We start from the raw sequence: 15443 nt of genomic DNA on the forward strand, positions 1-15443 counted from the left end.
CAAGGTTGTGAATCTTTTACGCTGCCCCGTTCATGAAGCGATACAAGACTATAACTTACACATGTTTATACTCCTTAGACCTGGTGTATAAAACAAAATTCTACAGTTCTGTAGAATTGAATTGTTTATACAGGTTATTTCATTTTTTTTCAAAAAACAAATTTAAACATGAAAGCTATAGAAGAAACTCAAAGGAAATTTTATACTGTGGCTCTGAATAGTGTTTGCAGATGTTTGCTGAATAGAATCTCTTGCATGACCATGATTTCATTTGATAAGGCCAATTAAAGTGGATTATGCTGAAAGCCTCTTTGCATGTACAATATGAAATTAAATAACAGATTTCTGTAAAACTATATGCAAAGAAGAAACAAGACAGACACAGAAAGAAGGAATCTAAATCCACTGTTTGTTTTTGTTACACACTAAACAAATTACATTTTATGTTGGCTTTGGAAAACCAGGGGCTGTTTGACAAAAATACTTTTTCTTATTTCCCCTCTACTTTCCCACTATATTTTAATGACAATGCCTGGCTTCTTCATGTGAGAGAAAACATATCAACAAATAAGTAATCTCTGCAGAGAATTTCAGAATGTTGTGGAACTTTTTTGTTCAACATGAAGGAGGAACCATAACATTTAGGGTATCTTTCTTCCTTTGTACACATTTAATCAACTTTTCTGGTAAAATATTATAATGTTAATGATAAATTATGTGCATGAGAATTACTACTTAGGTAATTTACTGGATTCTGAGTTTTCTCTGTGGCTGAATATAAATTGTCAGTAGTTTTAAGTTTTTTGTATTACTAAAAGCCCAGTGATGGTTACAAATAATGTTTTGTACTGGCATTCTATCTCATGTTTAAGGATCTGAAAGTGTTATGTGAATATTATTTTAGTCGTAAGTCTAGCTTCCCCTCCTCTACTCCTCCAGGGATGGTACCGTATGCTTACATAAAATCTCATGAGTGTATAAGGCTGATCAGATAAAAACTCCACATCCCAAAGAAAAATGGTATGGGCAGGCTTTGGGCAAGTCCCAGGCCGGGTCTGGAAGCACACAGCACAGAATCACAGAATCACTACGGTTGGAAAAGACCTGTAAGATCATCAAGTCCAACCTGGAGGGGGAAAAAAAAAAAAAAACCACCACACACCAAACCCCACCACACAACCACAACAAGCCACAACCCACCCAACACCACACAGCACCATGTCCATCAAGCTACATGCCACAATGCCACATGCGCACTTTGCATTCCTTCTATAGGCAGGTACTCAAGGATTTCTGCAGTTCCCCACTGTACAGCCCACTTCTTCCCCAGGTTTGGAGAAGTACAGATGGTGCATAAAGCCTCTCTAAACTTCTTGCAGTTGTTCCTTGGCCAACTCAAAATCCTGAGTTTAAATCCCCATTGCAAATGTTTACACATGGATTGCACTTGTGGCTTCTGAACATCTCTAGAAAAAATAATATTTATTACTTTCTAAGGTGCACTATGCCATAATTTTGGCTTGGACTCGAGTGCTTCACAGAACATTTAGTGTGTGGTGATTGTGGGACATTAAGTATTTAAAAGCTTCACCACAAAAGGATGTTCTCCTTTAAAGCAGTGTATTCCTTTAACCATTAAATGTTTTTTTCCTTCTTAAATGAGGCATTTTTAAACCCATTTTTTCTTTTCCTGTATAAAATTGTAATCTAATTTTGACATTTAAACCTGGGAATGAAACCGCCATGGGAGGAGCAGGCATCCATTTGCTGTGTGGATTTGGCTGTTTAACTGCCCTCCTATTTGTCCCCTGGAAAAAGAATTCTAAATCTGTGCTGTAGTTTCAGTGAGTGGTGCTTGAATAGTTTTTCATTCCCACTGCCAAGTAATTTGTATTAATGGTGATCTCAGTGCAAGAACAGTTTCAACTTTATTTGCACAGACAGGCATACATGAAGGTGGACTCTCAGATGTTCTGTCAGGCTGCTCTGGGATACATAAAGCTTTGTCGTGTGCATTAGTAGAGTGCCCTTGTCTTACAAGAACAGAAGTTACCTCCAAACTGGTAGACCTAAGAGCGCTTCCCAGCTTGAGGGTCCAGGTGCTTACTCCAGCCTCAGCCTGATCCATGTCATGGAGAAATTTGGGAATGTACCATCCCCTTCAACAAAAAGATTAATTACTTGGGATGAGCCCCACAGAAGTGGCCGCTCCAGGTAGATCCCATACAGCTACCTGGAGAATGCAGGCCTTTGGGGAGTGCCACGGGTTAGGTACAGGCACTGAATGGTCTAGGTTAGTTGCAAGAGTCTTATTAAAGCTAGCATTCCTCTGGAAGAAAAATCACTTTAAACCAGTAGTTATCATAATCTCAAAGCAGGTGTCTGCTAAATGGGTCACTGAATCCAGCAATGACTCGTCCCCTGGTTTATTTTCAGAAAGCCAGATTGCAAACAGTTACTTGAGCAGTCTCAGTAGAGTAACTGTTCCCCACTTTGAGTAGGGGGTTCACAATCTGGCTCAAATTAAAGCCATCTGGCAGCATTTTCTTATATATATATATATGAGAAAATATATATGTATTATGAGCCAGAAACCTTCACCCTCATCATGTTCAATCAACAGGATGCCTAACAGAGAAGGGTACTATTCTACATGAGTAATGGTGGTAGAAACTGTCCCCTACATGATTTTGCATCAGTGAGTTTTTCCTGTTACAAATTTCTAACAGTCCCATCAGCCATGTGTAGCTCATTAATCTACAGTGAAACATATCTTAAGAAGCTGCCAAAACAACTAGAAAAAAATATATAGCCTAAAGAGGTTGGTCTTTAGCTAAAGGTCAGATAGAATTGTACAGGAAGCCTCTAAAGAAAGGAATTTGCTGAAGTTGAAGTTTTAACAAATAATACGAGTTGCTAGGAAGCCACAATGTTTAATTATAAAGAAAAAAATCCCTGTAAATGGAGTGGACAGGTTTGCACAATTTTTGTAAAGCTAAAATTAAAAATATGACCATACAGTTGAAAACCCACTGTAAACTTCTCTGTTATATTTAATTAACCCACAGTTGTTTGGGACTAATAGGCCAGGATTTTTGTTTGTTCTTAAGAGATTTTGTATGGACTTTGGACAAAATTTCATTAATATTAGTCTGCTGCGTCTTAACAACTTGGAAGGTTCTTGCTGCAGTGCAACTATTAGTGCACTGGAAAGTATCACCATTTCTTTCAAGGGCATCTGGTGGTTTGTAAGGGAATTGAATCTACCTGTTCATGGATGACATTAGAGAAATCCTCTGCAGAGGAGCAAAGCTAGGGTGCAGAGAATCCACAAAGGGTCAGCAAGAGTTGCTGACATTCTCTGAAAGATAGATAAGGACTGGTAATACAAAGCACTTAACAGTGGAGGAGGTTCCTTGTAGAAGATTCACTGTGTCCTCTTTGAAACTTCAGAAACACAGTTAGTGAGGCTATGACCTGGAAAGCGGATTAGCTGCTCCAATAGCAGGCTGAATACAGGTGAAATGTGTTAAAACCTTAGTGACAAAACGTCACTAAGGGCAGACCTGGGTATAGGGTTCCTTGTCCTCAAAGTTTTCTTTGGTCTCATTTTGACATTCCAGGTTTAATTTCTTCTGATCTTTATCTGTTTCAATCCATAAAAGGTATTGCTCACCCTCACTTGAGTCCACAAGAAACTTTTTTTGTGTGCAGCTGATACCGTACAAAATAAATCACAATCTTCATACTGTCTTTTCAGAAAGGGACAAAAGAGACCCTAATTTCCATAATTTGTACCTAATGCACGTAATTTCCATACACTGTAATAGATTTAAGGATCCACGTGCTTATAAGAATCTGGCATTAGTTCCCTAAACGCTGGTTTTTGCTCTCCTTTGAGCACCACAGATGGCAAGACACTATAACCCAGTCCTGTGCAACAGTGGAAGGTTTACTTTGGGGGCTTCAGTTTTTCCTCTTTCAGAGCACTCCAGCCCTAGCTCAGATATAAACTAATCAGTTGTGTGCAATTTGGTTTTGTTTCTTTTAACTGTGACAGAGTATGGCTTAGGAAATCAGTCCTTTTTAATTGTAAAAAAAAAAAGTGACTGCGTGAAGCATGCAGATTCTGATCATTTTCTGCACTCTTCTAAGATCAAAACCTCCATAGCTCTTTGGCATGTCCTATTAATTCAGATTTTATTTACGTGGAGGTAATACACAGGCTGTAGCAAGGAGATTCTAATATAGATGTAATTTTTGGAAATATCATGTGTGCTCTGCTATCTTTTATTATATAGAGATGGTTAGTTGGACCACCCATCCAAACAGAAGAGATACAAGAGGGTTTTTTTATTATCAGAGGCATTCGGTGTTGAAAGCCAAAAATATGTGAATCATTTCATTATTTTAGAATAGGACTTACAGGGTATAGAGGTGTTTGCTGTCCTGAAGATAATTTTACCTGAACAGTAGACTGCCAGAGAGAAAAAGCAAACTATAAAAATTTTTTTTTAAACACAAACAATTTTCTGAAATAAAATGCTACCCATAACCAACGAATAGCTAACATAATGACACCAGCCTTTAACCGATAGTAACTCGGTAAATGTCCACAAAGGAGTCTGAAAATAACATAGAGCCACTCTTTCTCGCTTGAGAACTGCCTGAAAGGATTGCTTTCACATTGAGAGAAAGACAGTGTCAAGGTAGCAAATTCTTCCCTACACAGAGTGACTCTCCTAGGAATGAATGCTGTCAAGAACACAGCTCAGGTCCTTTGGCTGGCCGCCAGCAGCCAGAGCCCCCATTCTGGTTGCCAATTCATAATATGATGAGCACAACACAACCCTCAAGATTTTTAAGGTAATCTGGCCAGTAGAGCATTGCTCTACCAAAGGGTGGTCTCCAAATCAATCACAGCCTTTGGCAAGTCTGTTGCCTTACAATTGAAACCAGACATGTTTTCAGTTCATTCTTTGGGTTACTACTGTTCAATGGTGATTTACAAGAGAGTGTGAGCTATGGCAATCTCTCACGCAACTTTAGATATTCCCTAAACGAATGCACATTTAGAAATCTCCTTGCTCTAAAACAATGGCTTATAAGAAAAGAATATTTAAAGAGAAACCATCCTTAAAAATAGGCCAAGCTGCCTTTCTTCAACATTCAAAAATACTGAGGCATCGCCCTGCAAAACACAGTGCAAGTAACTCCAGCAGCAACAAAATCCAGTGGGGTAAAACACAGCTCTAAATGGGAAACCAAAATATGCTCTTCCTGTGTGACACGCTCAAGATGATGTTTCTGGGGAGCACTCAATTTTCTCATTTCTGTCCTAGTTTGAAATGCATTCAGAAGGCCTGTTCAAAAGACAGCAACACAGGGTTTCTCAGTAGCAGGCTGTATTGAATTACAAAATAAATATCACCAGAAGCAATATGACCAGTAGCAGAACACTGTTATGTTCAACGTTTATCATTTTAGACTACTTGTGTCTCTCTCAGCACTGTATTTTGAGCATTTACAGTTGTGATTTACACTTTGGAGAAATAAGAAGGGATTATTCAGATGCTGCTGAAGCTTTAGTCTGTAAGGGTTGCAATCTGGAGTATACATACAAGAGACTTAATACTAGACACAATTTTATTTCCAGTCTTTCAAGGAAGATTTCTACATATACTTGCAAATGTAGATTGCTGAAATCATCAGAAGTGGTTCCAGAACTTGGCTGCCTTCATGGAACAGCCAAGTGGGAACTCCATGTGTCTGGGTCAGATAACAAGTTCTGTTTTGAATACAAGGCTTGTCTCTCTTCTCCTTTTACCTCTATTTGAGTGTTTCATCAGCCATTTTAAAAAGCAGGAGAGACCAGAAGCTGAAATGAGGAGAGAGACCTTGCTCTAAAGGAGAATTTACACGTAGAAAGAAAATGAGGGATATTCTGACGTCCTGTAACAAGAGTGTGCTTGAGTTGTGATGAAATAAGGAGATATACTGCAGTAGGTGCTCCACATAAAGTCAATTTATCTAATATTTACCACCCAAACAGCTCAAGTAAACCATGCCTCTGGTGAACAATACTTCCTCAATAGCAGCCATGGTATTAAAGCAAACAGAACTATTGGGAGAGAAAAACAATGAACTACAACACGAGTTTGGGAAAGCAGATCAATTCTCGGATATTAGTTGCAAACCAAACCCTCCTGTAAACAGGAGTAGCTAGAGGAGCCTTTAACTACAGCCATCCCCTTCCTTTCTGTGCCTTACTGTTCAGGCTTGGTGTAGGTCTCTACCCCAACAGCCATGCAGGTTTGGGCACGCACACACCCCCACCCTCCTTCCCAGAGGAACTGCTTTTTCATGGCACAATAGAAAAAAATTAGCCAAAATCCTTGCACTAGCCTTTGATCTTAGTAAGTCAGTACTAAGCAGTACTTGTCTGGGCTTGACATCTCTTCACATCCACACAGGCAGCACTGACACTGTGGCTGGTAACACATACCAAAAATAAATCCTGAAAACCAAACTGAAAACACCTGTGCTCTTCACTGTACCTTTAATCTAGTATAATTAACAGACAGGGTGAGCCTGCATCATTGTGAAAATATTTGAGAGGGCTTCCTTACCTATGCACCAGAAAATAGGGATAATAGCATTTTTATTAATCTCAGTTCAAAAAAAAAGGGGGGTGTATGGTGGTTTTTTTGTGGTTTGGTGGTTGTTTTTCTCCAAGAAAAGATCCATCTGCACGGTTACAAAATTGGTGCAGATTTGGCGTGGAGCAGTCACACACAATGCCCTGGGCCAGCCCTGGCCGGTGGCTGCCTGCCAGGCACGGGGTACCTTTCTGGTGTTCTCATGACTCAGTTTTGCTGGTATTGGAAAACCTGAAAGCTCTAGACTGATACCCTGATGCATGTCGCTGCTAAGTCTTGAACTTGTGGCTTGCCTCTGCAAAGTAAAAGGAGAGACTAGGTGTGTTCAGTGACACAGCAAAGAACCAGAGCATGTGCCTGAAGTTATCAACATGAAAAAAATGTGTACATTGTATTTTGATGAACTCTAAATACTATTTTATTAGGGCTTTTAAAGAAGATGTAGATGAGCTTTTGCAGAAGACTTTTAGCCTACAGAGTTCTAATATAAAATATGAATTACTAAAAAAAATATAATAATTCTACTATGGTTTTGTATGTTCCTTTTGTGGTGAATATTAATGGATAACTGTAGTGCTTAATATTTTCACTTTGTTTAGTTTCCACCTTTAAGTTATACCAGCGTGCAAAGCATGTGTATAGTGAAGCTGCCAGAGTGCTGGAATTTAAGAAGATATGCAACGAAGCACCTGCCAATGCAATCCAGCTGCTGGGAGAATTAATGAACCAGAGCTATATCAGCTGCAGGGAAATGTATGAATGCAGCTGTCCTGAACTGGATCGGCTGGTAGACATCTGCCTGTAAGTTCTGACCACAAGGAAGAGTAATCGCCTGTTGAGAATATTGTTTGAATTGATGAGAAAATATGACATCGTTGGCTATTGCAATTTTAAAATGAAAGTATTCTTGTCTCTTATTACAAAATTAATCTCCTGCAGGGGCATTACATGGTCAATTGTTTCCCTACTGACATCTGTGTAATACTTTCAGATGAAAGCTGCAGTTTATGGCTTTATTACAGACTTTGCTTTTGGACTGACTCATCATCACAAGTGTTACGTTAGACTGTTGGCTATTCTTTTTTTATGTTGTAAAGAAGTCATAATTGGTTTTCTTAAAACATCATCGTAGCTGTTCTATTTGAACAGTAACACTTGAAAAGTAACACTTTTTCTATATTTCTTAACCATTTCAGAGCTGCCGCCATGGCAATTCCAGGGCATAAGCAAGCTGTTCTACATTCTTAGGTTGCGTTGGAATCACAATGGTATATTGTGAAATGCTATTGCATTTTTTTCAATTCAAAAAATATGTTGTCTAGGGTATCAGATAGGTTGGACAGTGTTTCACCATTTAAAAGATGAGTGTGTTAACTGTTATAATGACTGACTTTCTGCTTCTGCTCTCTGCATTGTATGTCTGAGTTTTCCCCACATTATTCAGTCTCCATCACTGCCCCAGCCTCATTCTTTTAGCTGGGTTCCCTAACTCAGTTTGGCTGCAAGAAAACAAGCCCTCTCAACTTCAAAACACATTCCCAGAGTGTCATTTTGTCCCTTCTCTTCTCCTTCTATTCCTCCCCAGTTTCATATCCTCTAGCCAGAATAAACCGAGTTTGAGAAATGGCATGAAGTGAGCTGGAAATCACAGGTTGTTGCATGTAGCAGGCTGTTATTTTCATAACTCTGCTACAGTGGATGATGAGAGCTGGTATAACCATGTGTTAATGCAGAAAGTAAAAATGAATACTTAGTACTCACATTCTACATAGTATTTCATCCATACCACAGGACCAACATGAAAGGATGTACACATTTCAGTCCTCTTAATTTCCCTTTTTCTGGTACATTTAATCATGGTACAGACATCTTATGCTAGCTTTGATCTGAATTCAGTGCCTATAGAAGGAATTCAGTGGTTGGTGATCATTTTAACAGTGGCTTGGGGGAATAAACAGCTGCCCACCCGAGCTTTCCCATCACTACTCCATCCCTGCCTCTCCCCCTGCCACCTTTTCCCAGCTGCTTCCCTCACTCACTTCATCATGGCTCCTGGTGATGCCACCTTCATGCTTCTGCTCACCTGTTATGGTTCCTACTTCTCCTTGGAGAAGGATGTGCTTAGCTTGGGAAACTCTGCCCTAAGCCAGAGTGTTACTGCCCTGCCAGAAAGGAAATGTAGGGTGCCATAAGTGTTTGCAGGCCTGAGGTCAAGAAATGTTGTTTCATTGTCTTTTAGAAGCAAATACTTATGTAAAGTATCCTGTCCTCTCTATATATCTTTCAGTCTTGAAGGAAACAGAAACTGTTTCAGTTTGAAGCTAAAAAACCAAATACCTTACCACCTAAAAATGAAAGTTACAAAAATATTTATTTACCAGCAACTGGCTTTTTTTTTTTTTTTTTTTTTTTGTTTTTGTTTTGAACTAAGAAATTAGTCTGGCTTATAATGAAAATATGAATTTTACAAACATGCAATTTGCCATATGCTTTGTAACGTCTATACTCTTGCGGATTTTGTAAGTTGTAATACCCATTTACCAGGTCTGTAAATTGATAGAGTATGATACAGATGATTATTTAGGTTAGTCTGATTTCTTTTGCAGACAAGATGGAATGGCCTCTGAGCCAGAAAACTGCAAACTTAAAAAGTGAACAGAAGACTTTTGGACATTCACAGATTATTCTGCATATGGGATACACATGCTGTTTTGTGATAAAACACAGAGAAGCCCCAATAGCCATTGGACAGTCTGATAGTAATTTAGCATTACAATTTTTGTTCCTTCTCTTGGGAGCCAATGCAGTACGTAACTCACAGGCTATGTTCAGTTTATTGTATCACGTAATGATCACATAATAGAATAAGCTATGACAGTCACTCAGTTAGCGAGGCAATTCCACCACGGTTGTCCCAGCTACACAAAGGAACTGCTGACCTGCATGTGAGAAGGGAGAACTGTCTCCAGAGCTGAAGACAAAAACTATGCTCTACTGAATTATCAAAAATCTTAGGCTATAAAGCGTTGATCTAGTGCAAGGTGTCAGTTCTGCCTGTTCTGTGACACCACTGGCAGAGGAAAAGCCTTAAAACTTAACGTCTGCATTATTTTTAGGTACAGTAACTGCCCAGTGTTGATGCCTCAGTCAATAGCATCTGATGATTGAACTTTGCAAAAGCGACTAGCCATTTTAAGTGTCTTCACTTAGGGTATCCAACTTGAATCATACTGATAGGGCCTGTGCTCAGAAATGCTGGGAGAAAACTATCCTGTTTCAAGTAGGGGAAAACAAGTAGGTATAAACTGATAAGATCTGCACTACAGCATGGAGTTACCTGTGCTACATTTAAATAAGCTAGTGTGGATGCTAGCAACAGTCTGTTGCAGCACAAAGCTCAGCATGGGGATGGAAATTCTCTGTTTCTCATTTATGCTGAGCTCTGTGCTTTCACGGTTAGACAGCTGCTGCTCTGTGAGCTAGCTTGGGTATCGTGACACTGGCTTGCAGGCAGTAGCATAGACACAGCCACAGAACCCAAAGGAAAGGAGTACGCAGTTAGGGTTTTACTAAATTAAATTAAAATTAATCAGAGCATTTCAGTTCCAGGGACCAACATATAAATAGCGAAGGAAAGAAGTGATGTGTGTGCCCATGTTACATCAGATTTCTAACTTACCAGCAGAAGAGCCCACAGCTAGTATGATGAGCATAGCTAAGGACCGCAGTGGAATGTCATTTGTGTGAAACAATCTCTAACTGGTATATTAAAATCATTTAATCGGGTGGTTTTTTACTACATTCATTGCACAGAAACAGGTAAATTATTTGTTCATTATTCTTTACGGTCTTGTCCCATCAAGAGTATTTCCTAAGAAATATATCTTTCTTCTTAGAGGTTTGATATTCTTTAAGGTTTTTCTCAATTCTGTGATTAGATTTCTAGAAGTGTATAGCTATTCTAGATGAATGCAGCTTAAGCCAGCATCTAATTGTTGGAAACTATTGGAAAAAAAGTATTAACTTTTCTCAAGTTGTACATTAAAAAACTAAGGGACATAAAATCACTAGTCACTCTAGGAAAACTTGGCTGATGTGATTATAGAAATGGCCAGGAACTACATAAATTACATTCTTTACTTACAATGATATACAGCTGCCCTGTAACTTTAAAAAGCCTTTCCAAAAATACATTCCACAAAATTGCCTGAGTCTACTGCTGCTCTCTCCTTACAAGGTTTAAACTGTGAAGAATAATCTGCATATCCAGATGTTTTCTGTTTTGCCTAGATCTTTATGTTTTACTGTACGACCTCTGCCAAGAAAGAAAGGGATCCATACTTGCTGTGGTTTGTAGTGCTGAAAACTGTAACCACTAGTTGGTCAGTTGTTTTTTTTCTTTTTGCAAAGACATAAGACTTGTACTTTCTCTAACCTATCTCATGCTGTTAATAGCTGTTTTACCTGTTAGTCTTTTAAAGTAAGTAACACAAGATTTACTGAACAATTAAGGAACAAAAAAAACTTTCTTTCATTCCCTTACTCTCCACCTTTTAGTGGTATAAATCCTGATAATTTTCATGTTACCAAGCATGCCCCTTACAGTTGAAGACAGCTGAATCCTCTCTGATCACTTTTAAAAGATACAGTTTTTACATTATATCCAGCTGCATTATGGTAGCTGAGACAACTCTGCATTTTATCAAGACTTATCACTGATGATTTTCTTAAAGCTGCAAAGCCTGGAGTCACAGCACAATTTGAAAATCCAACAAAACAAAAAAACCACCACCCTACAAAAAGAAGTTTGCAGCTCTATTAGAGCCAGAAAGGCTTAAAGATGCTATTCAAATGCACACTAAGCTACAAAACAGAATAATACCCACCCCTCATTTATATATTTAAATCACAACATGTTAACTCCATGCTTTCAGAATAGCTGGTTCATAATTTTGAGTATTTGGAATTAACAATATTGCTCTGATTTTTTCACCTCTCACAGCACAATTATTTTTAAAATGAGGTACTGCAATGTCTTACCTATTGCTTCCATATAACAAACTATGGGACTTCCATTTTTATTTGTCTTTTCCTTTGCTGCAGTACTCATGTTTTTCCTCTCATTTACACACACACCCTTCCTCATAAGGTAATGCTCTTTTTATCCAGTGAATACTGGAACAAGACATATAAACTTTTCACGAAGCGAAGGCCAGAACCTGGGACTGGGAGCTAAGTGCCTCCGACACTGGACTACGGATACGTTATCTTTCGCGTGCACTCCGTCTCTCCCTCTATTACTTGTTCTCACAGCTGCAGCATAGCCCAGACGGTGCATTAGGGTACTCTGCCGCACCTTAAATCCACGTTGCCCACTCTGTGGGTGAGCGCTCCATCCACAAGATTGTCTGCTCATGCTCCTCTTCATAAACGCATGATTTAGATGCCAGTGCACAAGAAGAGAGTGTCTGGCTATGAATCCCACTTTACCAGAGGAGTCTAGCTTAGGACTGAACCGATTAAGACTCGAAAAAGACAGTTCCAGACCTGTTCCAAAGTTAACTTTCTCGTGTTTGACCTAGATACCTCCCGTGCACCGCGTCTCCAGTAGATGCAGAATTAGGTGCTCGCTTCTGAATTCTTGTAATAGCAGGTACCCAGTTTTCAGGTGTTAGAGCACTGCCATCAAAAGGCCAAGTTCCTCAGCTTTAAGCCCACAGTGTCTAATCATACCACCACATTTGAAACTGTTAGCCACAGTATTTTGAAACACAGTGACTTCAGCTCTGAAACAGGCATATTTTCTGTCTACATTATGCTTTATTTCAACTAAGTATTTTAAAATGACTCAGTAAAAATGAGGCATGAGCATGACCGCAGAGGATTATGAAATCAATAAAAGGTTCAGAACAATTCTGAAGGGATTTCAGTTGCCTACCAAAATAAAAGCCAGACACCATCTGAAATACAAAGTTCTGACTGAGGTAACAAACCAAATGAGTACAGACAGTTGATGTAGCAGACTTTGAAAAGTGGATTGGGCCTCATGAAGTCGATGGGAACTTCCCTATTAATTGCAATTGAGACTGGATTGGATCCTGCTCATTTTAGGAGGTTGCTCCATGGACCAGAAATGACAAAAATTGCATCAGAGAATGAGTGGCTTACAGGAATAATAATAATAAGTAAAATAAAACACCAACAGGAAATAAAGAATGAACATAAAAATCAAGTCAATATGAAGGGTGGCACCACACAGACACACTGAAGAAAGTGTTTCTGTTCAAGAAGAGATGTAAGCATGTTTAGAATCAAACACATATGTAAGTACTTGCTTGAAATACGACCTAAACCTCTACTAACCCAGCAGTATAACATTCATTTAACATAAAATGCACATACAAAAAATTACCACAGCCTACTCGGAATGAGCTGTCATTTTCCAGTGTTATTCACATGATGCCATCTCTCCCTCAAACACATTCTAGGACTGGTAAATCTCTCCGTGCACGGGTATCGGAAACATATCAAAAGTATTTGTTTGTAAACCAAATTAGATCTCCCATGAGAGTAAGATTTCAAATGAGTTTTCTAAATCATCCTGTTCTGACTAGGTTAGAGAAGCCCCAAAGAAATTTATGACATGGTATTTTCCTACTTTTTCTGAATTTAAGTAAAGATCAGGAACACAGGTAAGCAAACTAATGAAAATAATTCTACTAAATTCTAACGAGGTGGCATCTGAATCTTGCAGAGTAATGGTGTGGGATTTGCTGTAGGACATTTCCAGCAGGCCAGTATCTTCAGGCTGGGAATGGTTTATATTTTGGATGTCATTTATTTGTCATTGTTCTTTCTAATCACCCTCTTATTAAGAGCATTTTTTTCTTTTGGCACTGAATTCTTTCTTTACCTCTACTGCTGTAAATCTCTTAAGTTCCTGAGGTTCCTGTAAAGAGAGGTACCTAACTCTGTCCATTCAGCATAAACAGATGTTGGAGTGCAGTGACTCTGTATGACTTTTTAAGAATTTCCAAACTCTCCTTTTCTTGACTGGCATGCTCAGCAGTCCTGCAGAAGCCTGTGAATCTTCAGCATGTTTTAGATCTGTCCTGGAAGAATAGAGCTATTTGTCTTTGCCACACTAGAAAATGGCTTGCATGCCTACATCCTGTGCAATTAGTTTATGACCCTCTTTTGTTATTTTTGTCATGTATTTCTGTTTTTACTTCTGATGTCTTATGAGTGTTGCTAACACAATTCCTTTCTTCTCCTGCTTTCTTCATCTCAGCTGTGCTGCGATCCTTAGACCAGCTGATGCTGAAACGTTATAAAAGAGGGTGACTTTTGGAATTGACAGAAATTACTATATTGCAGTTTAAAGTGTCACCTTTTTTTTTTTTGTCCAAAATGGTAACTGCAAATTGCTGTAATGTTGCATACAACCAAGTGAACTTCAGAAAAATCAGATGACATAGATGTGTTTTGAGTAAAGTATTCACTAGTTTTCTATAGGAATTTTATATATGATGAATTACCCTTTTTTGGTTTATTTTACATTATTTTCTTCTGTTATTTTGTTTTAGGCAATTTGGGGCCATTGGGTCACGTCTGACTGGAGCTGGATGGGGTGGCTGCACTGTGTCAATGGTGCCTACTGACAAGCTGAATACTTTCCTAAAAAATGTAAAAAAAGCTTATTACCAAACCGATGCCCAAAGGTTAGCATTGGAGAATAATAGTCTGTTTGCTACCAAACCTGGAAGAGGAGCTTTGGTTTTTGTTGAGGCCTGAAGAACGTAAAAATTTTAAAGAAACTATGTAGGGCATTTAGAACTGGCAGTACTTCCCATGCCACAGTAAATGGATGCCTTGTCTTTTTTTTATTGTAACAAGCAGTTGCTATAATCAAAATATATTTCTGAAGAAGCTATTAAAAGAAAACTTGATTATAAATTTTTTTTTTCCATATTAAAAATACCTTTCAGTGTAAACTTTGGTTTACAAAACCTATTGACAAGGAAAACTGAAATTGAAATAAAGATGATACTTTGTTACAGTGGATCTCTCCTCTTTTCCCTTTACTGTCTTAAAAGTAAGACCAGGTGGAGCAATGCGCTATGTCATTGTAGAGTAGGAACCTTGCAATGTCTGCAGGGCTGTTCAGTACTTATTCTCTTCGGGTGCTGGATATTCTGTTGTTTAGAGTGTCCTGTAGAAATGGAAGATTAAACTAGCATTCAAAAAATCAGAAGGAACTTGCTAAACGCTAGACAATTCATACTCTCCTCAAATAGGATTAGTACTGTTGTAATTAATGATAATATTGGAGGAGCACCTGCAGGCCAACTAAAACATTAGGAATACATTACGTTAAGCAGGAAGACTTTCCTTCTAGCTATGCTTCTTATGTATCCTTGTGCAAGGGTGACTTGTTACGAAAGTTTCAACAAAAATGAATGCTGTCTGTGAGCTGTACAGCGTGACAACATACTCCCCAAAGTGAATGAACAAATAGTGAAGCAAAGTTCGGTTTGAGTTATCCAAACTCCATATTCTAATTGTTGAATCCTACCCGTGCTTCTGCAAGGTACAACATCTGCATTTTTATGCAAAACTGTTACAAAGGATTAAATATAATTCATCGATCATGTCAAAAAGCAATTAAAATCTGTAAGGAACAATTAAGGAGATAATTCACTCAGTTGTACTAAGCAAAAGTCAATAGGTAAGACCAAGAGTAAATACCATTGACATATTATTGACAAACTCCTATCTTGCTCC

At 38.5% G+C, this 15443-nt stretch overlaps 1 protein-coding gene across 1 annotated transcript in view; it reads left to right on the plus strand.

Moving 5' to 3' along the window:
* GALK2 (galactokinase 2) overlaps positions 1-14723 on the plus strand; it is a 50440-nt gene extending 35717 nt beyond the window's left edge. Inside the window, exons 9-10 of the mRNA XM_059823999.1 lie at positions 7259-7460; positions 14246-14723. Coding sequence (XP_059679982.1) covers positions 7259-7460; positions 14246-14453 — 410 coding nt within the window. The 3' untranslated portion in view covers positions 14454-14723. The remainder of the gene's footprint in view (positions 1-7258; positions 7461-14245) is intronic.
* Positions 14724-15443: the final 720 nt, after the last annotated feature.

This window comes from Gavia stellata, chromosome 13, assembly GCF_030936135.1.
Source record: "Gavia stellata isolate bGavSte3 chromosome 13, bGavSte3.hap2, whole genome shotgun sequence".
Lineage (NCBI taxonomy): Eukaryota > Metazoa > Chordata > Aves > Gaviiformes > Gaviidae > Gavia > Gavia stellata.